At 43.0% G+C, this 15,051-nt stretch overlaps 1 protein-coding gene across 1 annotated transcript in view; it reads right to left on the bottom strand.

Moving 5' to 3' along the window:
• The window catches only part of impa2 (inositol monophosphatase 2), a 41,402-nt gene extending 32,135 nt beyond the window's left edge, over nt 1–9,267 (bottom strand). The window contains exons 1-2 of the mRNA XM_043687741.2: nt 9,142–9,267; nt 5,570–5,703 (exon numbers count right to left, since the gene is read on the bottom strand). Of these exons, the coding sequence (XP_043543676.1) occupies nt 5,570–5,703; nt 9,142–9,228 (221 nt within the window). The 5' untranslated portion in view covers nt 9,229–9,267. The remainder of the gene's footprint in view (nt 1–5,569; nt 5,704–9,141) is intronic.
• Between the last annotated feature and the right edge of the window lie 5,784 nt (nt 9,268–15,051).

Raw genomic sequence — 15,051 nt, 5'->3', positions numbered from 1 at the left:
CACATCGATTTGGACCCAATCTACCACCCTCTGAGAAAAAGAACAAGTGTGGGCGGCACGGTGGCCCAGTGGTTAGCACTGCTGCCTCACAGCGCCTGTAGACCCGGGTTCAATTCCCGACTCAGGCGACTGACTGTGTGGAGTTTGCACATTCTCCCCGTGTCTGCGTGGGTTTCCTCCGGGTGCTCCGGTTTCCTCCCACAGTCCAAAGATGTGCGGGTCAGGTGAATTGGCCATGCTAAATTGCCCGTAGTGTTAGGTTAAAGGGGTCAATGTAGGGGTATGGGTGGGTTGCGCTTCGGCGGGTCGGTGTGGACTTGTTGGGCCGAAGGGCCTATTTCCACACTGTAAGTAATCTAATCTAAATGACATCACCAACCCAAGGAAACCTAAACACATAAACAGAAAGAGGCACATAACACCAGTGTTTCACCAGATGACCACTGATGATGTTACCTAGTATGGTGATGAAACGTCTGAAAATGAACCTTCCAGCTCAGCGAGCAAACTTACATCCAGAACATCAACCTGAGCTACAAATCTTCTCAAAACTTGCTAATGCCATTTATAGTTCCTAATTGTTGTAATAATGCTGAAACATTCATGCCAATTGCACCTATTCCTATCATGCTTTCCTACATCTAGCTGTGAAAGATGGTATCTCTTCTCATTAGTGTTTGATTATTTGCCACTGATAATTAGACAGGACTTAGACTCAGCAGATTAACAGGTCCAGGCAGCAAGCTGGGTCTCTGTGCCCAACTGCCTACCCTTCTTTGTGGTTACACCCGCACTTGAGTGTCTTATGTGAGGGAGCATGCCCACAGACACAATAGTGGCTTTTAAAGAACAATGGGCACTGCAGAGCCTGGCCATCATCACCCAGGCAACCATATTCTGATTTAGTAAGTTCCATTCATCAAAAGGAGAATGTTGCAGCGAATGACCCCAAGAATAAGCCACTCTTACAGGAGCCCAATAGGATATAGCATATTAAAACAGCGAGGTTATGAAGAACTATACAATAAACCAGTTAGCCACACCTGGAGTATTGCACACAGCTCCAGTCACCACATTGCAGGAAGTGTGTAGGTTTAGGCTGGCTCTTTTAGCCAACACATTCTAGGATTTCCATGTAACTAATCAGCATGAAAGCCGCCAGACTGCTGGGAAAAAAAATTGACTAGTTTACTAATGAATTGATTCACCAATCATTGAATTTGATAATTCTATCAAAGTCTTAATTGGACAATCAGACTTTACTCAGTGATGCTCAGTGTGAAGTTTTATATATTTGCTGTTGGTATGTTGTTGGAACCTGTACAGTTAAAATAATTTTACAAATGATTGGCTTTCAACAAGATAACCAAGATGCTGAGATTCAATTCCTGGTCTCAATTAGTGAGAGATGGGCACCGTAGGGCGGTGGGGTGGTTTATCTCCAACCTCACTTGGATTTTGTTCCCTCCCTCATTTTGTCTGATGTCAGCATTGGCCTTAGGCTTTGCTTGTCAATGCACATTTAGCCACGTGGGTGTTTTCCTGGTGGTGGAAAATAATAAAATCTATTCACAAAGGTATCTTTTCTTTATCTCACAATATGTAAAAAATACACACACATATATAAAAAACGCATGGGTGATCTGACAAAAGAGGAAACTAAAGGGCACTATTTGGCGCTATTAAAAAAAGAAAGAATAAAATAAAGCTCAAATATAAAAAGGAGTCTACAAATGGATATAAATTGAGTGAGAAGCAGTTCACCGAAGGCTCATTTGAATGATCCCTGGGATGAATTGATTATCATATGAAGAAAGGTTGGGCAGGTTGTGCCTGTACTCATTGGAATATAGGAAGCTGAGAGATGTTAGAAGTCCATAAGACATACGAGCAGAAATTAAGTCTGCTCCACTATTCAATTATGGCTGATAAGTTTCTCAACCCCATCCTCCCGCTTTCTCCCTGTAACCCTTGATCCCCTTTGACAAACAAGAACCTGTCTGTCTCCATCTTAAATGTACGGGATGATCTGGCCTCCACAGCCTTCTGTGGCAGTGAATTCCATAGATTGACCACTCTCTGGCTGAAGTACTTTCTCCTGATCTCCATTCTAGAAGATCTTTCCTTTACTTTAAGGCTGTGCCCTTGTGTCCTTATCTCTCCTACCATGGAAACACCTTCCCAACATTCATTCTGTCCAGGCCATTCAGTATGTTTCAATTAGATCCACCCTCACCGTTCTAAACCCCATCATGTCTACACCCAGAGTCCTCATATGTTAAGCTTTGCATCCCTGAGACCATTCTCTTGAACCTTGTCTTTACCCACTCCAGGGCCAGTACATCCTTCTGAAGATATGGGGCCCCAAAACTACGCACAATACTCCACATTTGGCCTGACCAGGGACTTATAGAGCCTCAGAAGTACATCCCTACTTTTATAATCTTTATTGAAATGTATATGATCCTGAGGGAACCTGACAACATGGATGCTGAAAATATGCTTCCCCTTATGGAAGAAACTCGCATTAGGGACCAGATTCAAAATGAGCAATCTCCTATTTAAAATGCAGAGAAGAAGAATTTTCTCTTTCAAAGCATGAGTCCGTGGTATTTTCTTCTCCAGAGAGCAGTGGAGGTTGGATCATTGAACATTTTTCAGGCTAAGTTAGACAGATTCTTGACTAACAATGGATTTCACTGACACAGGGAGAAGACTGGCAAGTAAGGTTCAAGCTACAGACAAATCATCCATCATCTTATTAAATAGTGCAGCAGGCCTTTAGGGTGAATACCTTACTCCTGCTCCTAACTGTAATATTTGCTCATAATGTCCGCATCCAAACTATTTCGCACCAATCTGGGATTGGTCACTTCAATATTCATTTGCTGAACTCAATATCAAGCAACACCAAGTAAACAAAAGGCAATAAACTTTTGCACTGATGGCTTTTAAAATGTTGTGCATTATTGTAATGGTCTCTCTCTCTCTGTCATTCTCCCCTCAGGTTGATTGCTGTGACTAAAGCACTGTCCTATAAGAAGATTGAGTTGAATGTACTTATTGTCACCGGAATTTAGAAGAATGAGAGGCGATTATCTGGAAACAAAGATTCCAAAAGAACTGGATAGGGTGGGTGCAGTGACGTGGTTTCCCCCTGGCTGAAGGGCCTAGAAATAGGGATAACACACTCAGGATCAGGGCAGGTTATTTCGGACAGAGGAGGAGAAGAATTATTTTCACTCAAAGGAACAATTGTAGGCCATTCAGCCCCTCAAGGCTGTTCCACTATTCAATGAGATCATGGCTCCATATACCTACTTTTGGCTCAAATCCCATAATACTTTTGCTTAAAAAAAATGTCTTCAGACTAAAAATTAACAATTGATCCAGCATCCACTGTTGTTTGTGAAAGTGTGTTTCAAACCTGTACCACCTGTGTGTAGAAGTGTTTCCTAACATATCTGGCAAATGGGACTAGATTAATTTAGGATATCTGGGCGGCATGGATGAGTTGGATGGAAGGCACTGTTTCCATGCTGCACATCTCTATGACTCTATCTTCTGAATGGTCTGGCCATAATTCTCAGGCTCCACCCCCAAGTTGTAGAATCTCCAACCAGCGGAAGTAATTTATCTTTATCTACCCTGTCTTTTCCTATTAGTATTTTGAAGACTGCAATCAATTCATCCCTTAACCTTCTAAGTACTAGAGAAAACAGATTTAGTCATAGAGATGTACAGCATGGAAACAGACCCTTCAGTCCAACTTGTCCATGCCAACCAAATATCCCAAACCAATCTAGTCCCACCTGCCAGCACCTGGCCCATATTCCTCCAAACCCTTCCTATTCATATACCCATCCAAATGCCCTTTAAATGTTGCAATTGTACCAGCCTCTACCACTTCCTCTGGCAGCTCATTCCATACACGTACCACTCTCTGCGTGAAAAAGTTGCTCCTTAGGGGTCTTTAAATCTTTCCCTTCTCACCCTAAACCTATGCCCTCTAGTTCTGGACTCCCCCACCCCAGGGAAAAGATTTTGTCTATGTATGCTATCCATGCCCCTCATAATTTTGTAAACTCTATAAGGTTGCCACTCAGCCTCCGACGCTCCAGGGAAAACAGCCCCAGCCTGTTCAGCCTCTCCCTATAGCTCAAATCCTCCAACCCTGGCAACATCCTTGTAAATCGCTTCTGAACCCTTTCAAGTTTCACATCTTTCCAATAGGAAGGAGACCAGAACTGCACACAATATTCCAACAGTGGCCTAACCAATGTCCTGTACAGCCGCAACATGATCTCCCAACTCTTGTACTCAATACTCTGACCAATAAAGAAAAGCATACCAAACGCCTTCTTCACTATCTTACCTACATGCAACTCCACTTTTATGAACCTGCACTCCAAGGTCTCTTTTTTCAGCAACACTCCCTAGGACCTTACCATTAAGTGTATAAGTTCTGCTAAGATTTGCTTTCCCAAAATGCAGCACCTCACATTTATCTAAATTAAACTCCATATGCTACTTCTCAGCCCATGGGCCCATCTGATCAAGATCCTGTTGTAATCTGAGGTAACCTTATTCGCTGTCATTTGCAAACTTACTAATTATACCTCTTATACTCGCATCCATTGTTTCCTAATTGGTATAATCTCTCCCCGTAGTCCAGGTATCCTTTTGGTTATAACGGGTTATGGATCTTTGGAATTCCCTGCCCCAAAGGGCTGTAGGCACTCAAACAATGAGTATCCTTAAATTTCTGATCAACAGCTTTGTAAATTATATGGAATCAAAGGAATGGGATGGACAAGTGTACTTGAGGCGGAATAACAGTCATGACCTTATTGAATGGTACAGCAGGTTGGAAGAACTTTAGGAACATCACTAATTTCATTTTGCAGCTTCCACTGGTTTGAAGAGGTAAAGCTATCGAACCGGAGAATAGTTTTTTTTATAAAAAAACATAGTTTTCCCTATTACCTGAATTAAGTGAGTTAAGCAATTGAACAATTCTGGTCAGTGAATATTGCATTTGCCAATTGCTTGCAAACATACAATGCAAAAAAGACTTAAACTGCAATCCCTTCCAATAACTTGTTTCCACCAATGCTGTCATTGAAATGATAACCATAGAAAGGAGGCTGAAAATTTAGACATTAGTAAATATTACAACAATTTTGAAATTCACCAAGCACTTGTTTCAATGAGTAAAGATTGGTCTGTTGGTCAGCCCAAGCTTCATTTTCTTTGGCGAGAGTGTGATGCTGGAAAGACACACCTGGTCAGGCAGCATCTGAGGAGCAGGAGAATCAGCGTTTTAGGCACTAGCCCTTCATCAGGAAGGGCTTATGCCCAAAACGTCGACTCTCCTGCTCCTCGGATGCTGCCTGACTGCCTGTGCCTTTCCAGCAGCACACTCTCGACTCTGATCTCCAGCATCTGCAGTCCTCACTTTCTCCAGCTTCTTTGGTAATACTATTGAATCTGCATCAAATTTGGGGAAAGGACAAAAACAGAGTTATACCATTTTTGGGACCTAAAACTGTCAGTGAAAACCACATACCTGTGTGAAGGAAACTTGTTGCTTAGCGTTGAGATGATAAGATTTTCAACAAGCTGGTCTGTTTCAGTTACGAGGTCTGCTGCTGAGGACTTAGTCTGCACTCGCTTTTCACTTGTTAATGCTTCCCTAATTATCTTTGAACAAAGATAAGGACATTATAACAGTAACTTGCTTTTACTGTTAGATTAAATTACATTTAGTACTCTCCTCCTACACTGCACTTCCACACCTCAGGAAATTCTTATTTTGAATATGTATACATATTTTTAAAAACAGGCAGACACTCAACATTCAGCTATCAGCCAAGACAAGTCTTTTCCTTGAGCAAGTTTGTTCCAAAGCCAAACTTGGCTGAATTACTCAATCTGTTCAAATGACTCTGTTCACTCTGGAACATGGCATTTTCTCCATCTGAAAAAAAAATCCATTGCAGAAAGAGGGAAAGAGCTATGAAGTGGCAGATCTGCATGAAGATGCCGCATAAAACCATGACTCATATTTAGTTGGCGAAATAAGGCTAATGGCATTTGACCACAAGAAGAAGGAAGAGGTGTAGGCCATTTGGCCCCTCAAACCTACTCCACTATTCATGGCTGATCTGACATTTCTCACGGCCAGTTTCCTGCCCATTCCCCATATGCTTGATTCTCCTACTGATTAAGAATTGATGTATCTATCTATCTCAGCTTTTGACACAGACTCTGCCCCGCAGCTCTCTGTGGCAAACAGTTCCAAAGTTTCTCTCTCATCATCTCAATCTTAAATTCACACCCATTAATTTTGAGACAATGCCCTCTGGTCCTAGATTCCCTTACGAGGGAAAACATCCTCTCAGCAGCTACTCTGTCAATCCCTCAAGAATCCTATATATCTCAATCAGATCACACCTCAGCCTTCTAAGTTCCAATGAGGAGAATCCCAACCTGTTTAACCTTTGGTCATAAGACAATCCTTCCATATCTGAATGAACATTCTCCGAACTGTTGCCAGTGAATCAAATACTTTCCTTAAGTAAGGGGACCAAAACTGCTCACAGCGTTCCAGCAGTGGTCTCACCCGGACCTTGTACAGTTAAAGTGAGATTTCCCTACTCTTATACTCCAATCCCCTCGAATTAAGGGCCAGCATTCCACGAACCTTCGTGATTACCTGTTGTTGGTGTGCTAGCCTTCTGTGTTTTGTGCACAAGTGACCCTAAGCCCATGATGCAACTTTTCTCCATTTAAAGTAATACTGTTCTTCCTTACAAAATTAACAGCTTTGCATCCCCCCCCCCCCCCCCCCATTATACTCCATTTGCTAACTTTATTGCTCACTTTTACCTAACCTTTCGATATCTCTTTTTAAACTATTCGTATCCCTCTCAGAACTTATTTCTGCAACATCTGCACATTTGGCTACAATACATTTTACTTCCTTCCCCCAAGTCATTAATATATATTGTAAACAGTTGTTTGCTGTTACTCATGGCGAAAATTATAGTGGCACGGATAAAGACAGATTCAGTTCACCAAAAACATTGTCTGAAATACACCCGTCTGCTATTCGTGTCACGAAAATATCTCACTCTCTGAAGGAGTGATACTGGGCTCAAAATACTAACTCACTGCACAGACGTTGCAAGACTTGTCAAGTTTCTCTAACTCTTTCTGTTTTCAACTCACTATCTGGCTTCAACTTGAGAGGCAATGAACAGGATAATATTGCTGTATGTGTAGGTAGATGAACAACTCGCTTCCCAATGTTGAAGCCTTAGGCTAAAATGAACAACTACAATTTTAATGGTATGATAACTTAATTATTACCAGTCAACCCCCCGTGAATTTAAAGAGCTATTATAAGTGTGGAATATCTTACGTTTTCATTGTTATTGGGTTTCTTTAAATGTAACCCTAAACATTAATTAAGAATGACCTTTTCTCTCTTTTACATGCCTCCTGCATTAATAGAATTGTCATTCCTCCCTTTGTCTCTGGCTCATCCTGATTTGATACTGAATACAACAATTCTAGTTTTCTGAGGAAGGGTCACTGAAGCCGAAACATTAACTCTGATTCCCCTCCGCAGATGCTGCCAGACCTGCTGAGTTTTTCCAGCAATTTCTGTTTTTGATTTCCAGATTCCGCCGTCCTTTCCTTTTTTGGTACACATTGATGGGATGTGGACTATGCTGGTATTTAATGTCCATCCCTAATTGCCCAGAGGACAGTTGAAAGTCAATCACATTGCTGTGGGTCAGGAGTCACGTGTAGGCCAGACCGAGGACAGCGGTTTCCTAAAGGACATTAGTGTACCAGATGGGTTTTCCAACAATCTGGCGATGGATTCATGGTCATCATTAGACTCTTAATTCCAGATTTTTTACTGAATTCAAATTCCACCCTCTACCACACAGGGATTCGAATCTAGATATCCAGAACATTAGCTGAGTTTCTGGATTAACAATCCAGCGATAATACCACTGGGCTGTCGCTTCCCCACTTCCATTTGCTGAAAAGATCAGGCTGATGAGATGGCCATAAAACACACTGGGAATCTGGGGCCTGAGAGTACAGGGCGGAGCAATGGTACCCCTCCCTCACCAAGTAGATGAAGAGATTGCTAAATAAACCGCACAAGAATACAGGAGGTAGTGGAAATGAGAAGGGGCAAATTCATTTTTAAATCAATTCCAGAAGCCCTGTTTCAAACTGTCAGCTGCACTCTCTCTGGATCATATACATTACATCGGCCACTCCTTGTGTTAGATTATAGCCGCTCCCATTAATTCCCAGAGAACTGAAAGGTTACCACCTTTTATCTCTCACAGCATTTCCACCTGAGGAAGCATTGGCCTGCTTAGCGAACCCCAAAACATGAAAAAGGACGCCCCTTAACCTTATGGGAAAAGGCGAGGCTGACCTTTCTAGCCTCAGTCGTCCTCGTAATTTCTCCTCCTCCACACTCTTCATGGAGACGGAGAATCCCACCGGGTGGTGGGGTGGCCGAACCCCCCCTCTCCCCTCCTCCTCCTTCTTCTCCTCCTCCATGCTGGTGTGAAGAGGTTGAAATGTGGAACATGAACTATAGGGGACTGCAGTTTAATCTCAAGGTCTCTCTGACATTCAGTCGGACTCTGGGGATTTCTCAGGACTGACCGGTGGCGGAAGCAGTCTGCTCTGTGTTTTGTTTCTGGATTTAAACCAAAGAGGTTGTACCTCCTTAACGTTTTAAAACATTTGAAACGTGTTCCCACCACATTCCCACACTGGCTGACAATCCGTGCAGGCATGACTTAGAGAAGAAACGTTAATCCTGGTCTCCCACCTGAATTGGAAATGTCACTGGTATAACAATTCCATTTTCTTTCTTTTATAACACCCCCTCCCCCCCCATTTCCTTGGCCTATCAGTTGGTTACACAACACTAGACCTTGTTTCACGGGGTTAAAAATCAATTTCCTACTTCAAATTAAACTATCAGACCCACTTTTGTTTTAAAAAACAACAGCGGCCTCTCAGGATATAAAGTGTCATTATAAAGACATCTCCTGCCTGGATCCGCTCCGGTTACTTCCCCCAGCCTCTGTGTACCTGGCCGGCTTCCAGGGCCACCTGTACCGCTGCCTTCAGATACTCTTCCAGCAGCTCCTCTCTGCTTCTCTCCCCCGAACCGGCCATTGCCTTCCCCTTCGCTCGGGCAGCTTGCAGAACAGCGAACCCCCCCCTCTCTACAGATATATCATACACACCAGTCCCTCTCTGCTGCTCTCTAGTGTGAATCACTGCAATGAACAATTCTCTCCGTATAGCTCACACCAATTTCTCTGTCGCTCTCCAGTGACTATTGCAACTGTAAACCTGCTCACTCAGAGATATCGACAGCCCATCGAATCTGCATAGCTCCTGTTTAAAACCCTTTTCCCAGCACTTGTTCCATAGTCTTACATGCCCAGCATATGAGATTAGATTCCCTACAGTATGGAAACAGGCCCTTCGGCCCCAACAAGTCCACACCAACCCTCTAAAGAGTAACTCACCCAGACCCATTCCCCTACATTTAACCCTGACTAACGTATTAACACTATGGGCAATTTATCACAGTCAATTCACCTGACCTGCACATCTTTGGACTGTGGGAGGAAACCAGAGCAAACACACACAGACACGGGGAGAATGTGCAAACTCCGCACACTCAGTCACCCGAGGCAGGAATCGAACCCCAGTCCCTTATGAAATGTGGGAAGTTCCAGATTCCAACCACCCTTTGGTTGAAAAAATCCTTTTATCCCCTTTAAACTGCCTACCCCTTACACTCAGTCACAACTAACAATTATCTGCCAATGCAGTCTCACCCTCTCTCTGCTTTCTAGGTGTATTCCATAACAATCTGCTCAGTCACAATTGACAATTGTGACTCTCCCAATATTTCTCACACCCATCTGTTTGGTTGTCTCTCTCTGCTGCTCTCTAGCACGTATCCCAGATGGCAGCGTAATCACCCACTGAGTCAGGAATAGCAATCGATCCCTTCTCTGTCTCACACACACTGGTTGGTCTACCTCTCTCTCTCTCTCTGTTGCTCTCTAGTATGTCTCCCAGATGGCAGTCTGCCTACTCACTCAGGATTTGGAGATGGTGGTGTTGGACTGGGGTGTACAAAATTAAAAACCACACAACACCAGGTTATAGTCCAACAGGTTTAATTGGAAGCACTAGGAGTAGCGCTGTTGGACTATAACCTTGTGTTGTGTGATTTTTAATTTGTACTCACTCAGTGACAACTAGCAGTCCCCTCCCCATATCTCACACACCACTCTCTCTCTCTAGTCTCTATCCCAGCTGGCAGCGAGCATACTTGACCGTCCTGTTTGCTCTCCTTTTAAATATTTCCAAACCCCACTCTTTGTATTTTGCCTGCACATTCTAATTAAATTCAATTCTGAGGGATCAAAGTAGACTAAGATCTTCAATTTTACTGCCTTCTGCGTTCCAAAACTGAGCTGGTATGTTTGTAAATAGCCACCCAGTTACTAACATTCTGTTCCGAATTAATCTCTGTAAATAAACAGTCACTTAAAACAGAAAGATGAAGGGTAGCACTGTATTTCTGCAATTGCTGAGGGTTAACTTCTGGTATTCTGGTAACTGCTTCGTTGTTTGATCACAGCTAACCCTTCAGTGATGATCCACATGGGTAACCAGCCCAATCACTTGTTAAAGTTTTAAGCAAATCCCACAATTCCTGACTAAAGACAGCAAAAAATGCATAAAAATACAGTGACTGTGCTGATATTTTGCTTCTATCTAGATACATAAGGGACATAATCTATTAATTAATTGGCCCAGAGATCATAGCCACAAGGGAGGTGGTGACACAGCAGTAATGTCACTGGACAAGTAGTCCACAACAAACAACAGATTAATGTTTTGGGGACACAGCTCAGATACCACGGTGGCATATGGTGAAATCAGAATTAGAAAATAGACAATAGACAATAGGTGCAGGAGTAGGCCATTCAGCCCTTCGAGCCTGCACCGCCATTCAATATAATCATGGCTGATCATTCCTAATCAGTATCCTGTTCCTGCCTTATCTCCATAATCCTTGATTCCACTATCTTTGAGAGCTCTATCCAACTCCTTCTTAAATGAATCCAGAGAGTGGGCCTCCACTGCCCTCTGGGGCAGAGCATTCCACACAGCCACCACTCTCTGGGTGAAGAAGTTTCTCCTGAGCTCTGTCCTAAATGGTCTACCCCGTATTTTTAAGCTGTGTCCTCTGGTTCGGCACTCACCCATCAGTGGAAATATGTTTCCTACTGCCAGAGTGTCCAATCCTTTCATAATCTTATACGTCTCAATCAGATCCCCTCTCAATCTTCGAAACTCAAGGGTATACAAGCCCAGTCGCTTCAGTCTTTCAGTGTAAGGTAATCCTGCCATTCCAGGAATTGACCTCATGAACCTACGCTGCACTCCCTCAATAGCCAGAATGTCTTTTCTCAAATTTGGAGACCAGAACTGCACACAGTACTCCAGGTGTGGTCTCACCAGGGCCCTGTACAGCTGCAGAAGCACCTCTTTGCTTCTATACTCAATTCCTCTTGTTATGAAGACCAGCATGCTATTAGCCTTCTTCACTACCTGCTGTACCTGCATGCTTGCCTTCATTGACTGGTGTACAAGAACACCCAGATCTCTCTGTAGTGCCCCTTTACATAAATTGATTCCATTGAGGTAGTAGTCTGCCTTCCTGTTCTTGCTACCAAAGTGGATAACCATACATTTATCCACATTAAACTGCATCTGCCATGCATCTGCCCACTCACCTAACTTGTCCAGGTCACCCTGTAATCTCCTAACATCCTCATCACTTTTCACCCTGCCACCCAGCTTTGTATCATCAGCAAATTTGCTAATGTTATTGCTGATACCATCTTCTATATCATTAACATATATTGTAAAAAGCTGTGGTCCCAGCACGGATCCCTGCGGTACCCACTGGTCACTGCCTGCCATTCCAAAATGGAGCCGTTTATCACTACCCTTTGTTTCCTATTAGCCAACCAATTTTCAATCCAATCTAGTACTTTGCCCCCAATACCATGCACCCTAATTTTACTCACTAACCTCCTGTGTGGGACTTTATCAAAAGCTTTCTGAAAGTCCAGGTACACTACATCTACTGGATTTCCCTCGTCCAACTTCATAGTTACATCCTCAAAAAATTCAAGAAGATTAGTCAAGCATGATTTCACCTTCATAAATCCATGCTGACTCTGTCCTATCCTGTTACTACTATCCAGATGTGCAGTAATTTCATCCTTTATAATAGACTCCAGCATCTTTCCCACCACTGAGGTCAGACTAACTGGTCTATAATTTCCTGCTTTCTCTCGCCCACCTTTCTTAAAAAGTGGTATAACATTAGCCACCCTCCAATCCTCAGGAACCGACCCCGAATCTATTGAACTCTGGAAAATAATCACCAACGCATCCACGATTTCCCGAGCCACCTCATTCAGTACCCTGGGATGCAGACCATCAGGCCCCGGAGACTTATCAACCTTCAGACCTAACGGTCTCTCCAACACCAAATCCTGGCAAATATAAATTCCCTTAAGTTCAGGTCCTTCAGCCACTGTTACCTCAGGGAGATTGCTTGTGTCTTCCCAAGTGAACACAGATCTGAAGTACCCATTTAATTCCTCTGCCATTTCTTTGTTCCTAGTAATATATTCCCGTTTCTGTCTTCAAGGGCTCAATTTTTGTCCTAACCATTTTTTTGCCTTGCACATACCTAAAAAACCTTTTACTATCCTCCTTAATATGCTTGGCCAGTTTACCTTCGTACCTCATTTTTCCGCTGCGTATTTCCTTCTTAGTAATCCTCTGTTGCTCTTTAAAAGCTTCCCAGTCCTCAGTTTTCCCACTTATCTTAGCTATGTTATACTTTTTCTCTTTTGACTTTATATGTTTCTTTACTTCCCTCGTCAGCCACGGCCGCCCATGCCTCCTCCTGGGATCTTTCTTCCTTTTTGGAATGAACTGATCCTGCAACTTCTGCATTATACACAGAAATATCCGCCATTGTTCCTCCAATGTCATCCCTGCTAAGGTATTGCACCATTGAACTTTGGCCAGCTCCTCCCTCATAACTCCATAATTCCCTTTATTTAACAGAAGTACTGTCACTTCCGACTGTACCCTCTCCCTCTCAAATTGCAGATTGAAGCTTATTGTATTATAATTCAATTAAAAAATAATTTGGAATAAAAACCTAGCCTAATGGTGACCTCGTAACCACCATCAATTATTATTAAAAACCCATTTTGTTCACTCATGCCCGTTTAGGGAAGGAAATCTACAATCCTTAACTGGCTTGGCCTATAGGTGAAACCAGATCCACAATAATGTGGTTGACTCTTAATTTGGGATGGACAATAAATTCTAGCCCAGCATCTGATGCTCACATCATAGGAATGAAAAAGACAAATTCCAATTATAAGTGTTCAAGAAAAGACAGATAATGACTTTAAGGAGAGCATTTACCACAATGTGTCTCTGTTGACCCTTTAAAATAATTATCCAATTAGTCCTAACACCCTCCTCCTTCCCTAGAGTCCTGCAATATTTTCCCCTTCAAGTATTTATCCAATTAGAATTAGAATCCCTACAGTGTGGAAACAGGTCCTTTGGCCCAACAAGTCCACACCAACCCTCTGAAGAGTAACCCACCCAGACTCATTCCCTTATATTTAACCCCTGACTAAAGCACCCAACCTACACATCCCTGAAAACTACGGGCAATTTAGCATGGCCAATCCACCTAACTTGCATATATCTCGATTGTGGGAGGAAACAGACGATCCGGACGAAACCCTCACAGACACAGGGAGAATGTACAAATTCCACACAGACAGCCGCCCAAGGGTAGGATTGAACCACGGATTCCTGACACTGTGAGGCAGCAGTGCTAACCACTGAGTCACCATGCCACTCTAAATTCCTTCTGAATGTTGCTTTTCAATCTCGTTCCACCACCTATTTAGGCAGTACATCCTAGATCTCAATGACTTACTGCATAAATAAAAAATGCTCCATTATAAAGTTGAAAGTGGGAATGTTCATGGATAGTTGCACAACGTTCAGCACGATTCATGACTCCTTAGTAAATGAAGAAGTCCGAGTTCAAATACGGCAATAACTGGACACAATCTAGGTGTGGGCTAGGAAATACCAAGTAAACCTTGGGCTATAAAATACCAGACAATAACAACTTTTGACTCTTGCACCTCCCTGATTTTAATTATCCATCCCTGGGAGCCAAAATGTCAGCTGCCTAGGTCATAACATCAGCCTGAAATCTTTCTATCTCTCTACTTCTGTCTCGTCCTTTAAAATACTCCCTTAAAATGTTTTTTATATACAGTTCTGATCATTTCTGCCAGAATCTCCTTGGACAGCTCATTGACAAACTCAGTCTGATTACTCCCCTTTGAAGGACTTTGGGATAATTTACAATGTTCGTAAAATTTAACAATGTGATGTATAATGAGAATAAAATACCAGACCGTAAACATGATTTTACGGTCATGTGTATTTTACAGTTAAAATTACAGTGAAAAGCTTCCACTGTTGCTATGATCCAGTGTCACTTTGAACAGTTTAAGAATATTAAAAACATAAAAAAAGGCTTCTACAGGTAGAGAGTCCGTAACCCTTCCACAACTGCTTCTCTGCTGCCAGCACCAGACCCAACCAATGTCAAAGTCACCGCTCCTCAGGCTCCATCTTTGACTGTCACCTCTGCCAATGTAGCAGCCGATGTTGGGTCCCATGCTTACCCCTCTGCCAGCTGTCCCCTCGCCATCATTCGCCAGGGTTCCACTCCGTATGCCTCCATATCCCAGGCCCCAAGGTAGCTGCCTTCCTACTGCCTTCCTTGTCGATACTGTCGCCACGGATACCGCCATGACTGAGCTCTCCCCAGGAGGTAAG

This window comes from Chiloscyllium plagiosum, unplaced genomic scaffold, assembly GCF_037043375.1.
Source record: "Chiloscyllium plagiosum isolate Xiang-an unplaced genomic scaffold, Cpla_swu_hap1 HiC_scaffold_4, whole genome shotgun sequence".
Classification (NCBI taxonomy): domain Eukaryota; kingdom Metazoa; phylum Chordata; class Chondrichthyes; order Orectolobiformes; family Hemiscylliidae; genus Chiloscyllium; species Chiloscyllium plagiosum.
Note: the sequence above shows the minus strand (reverse complement) of the source record. Positions and strands in the feature narration are given on the sequence as shown.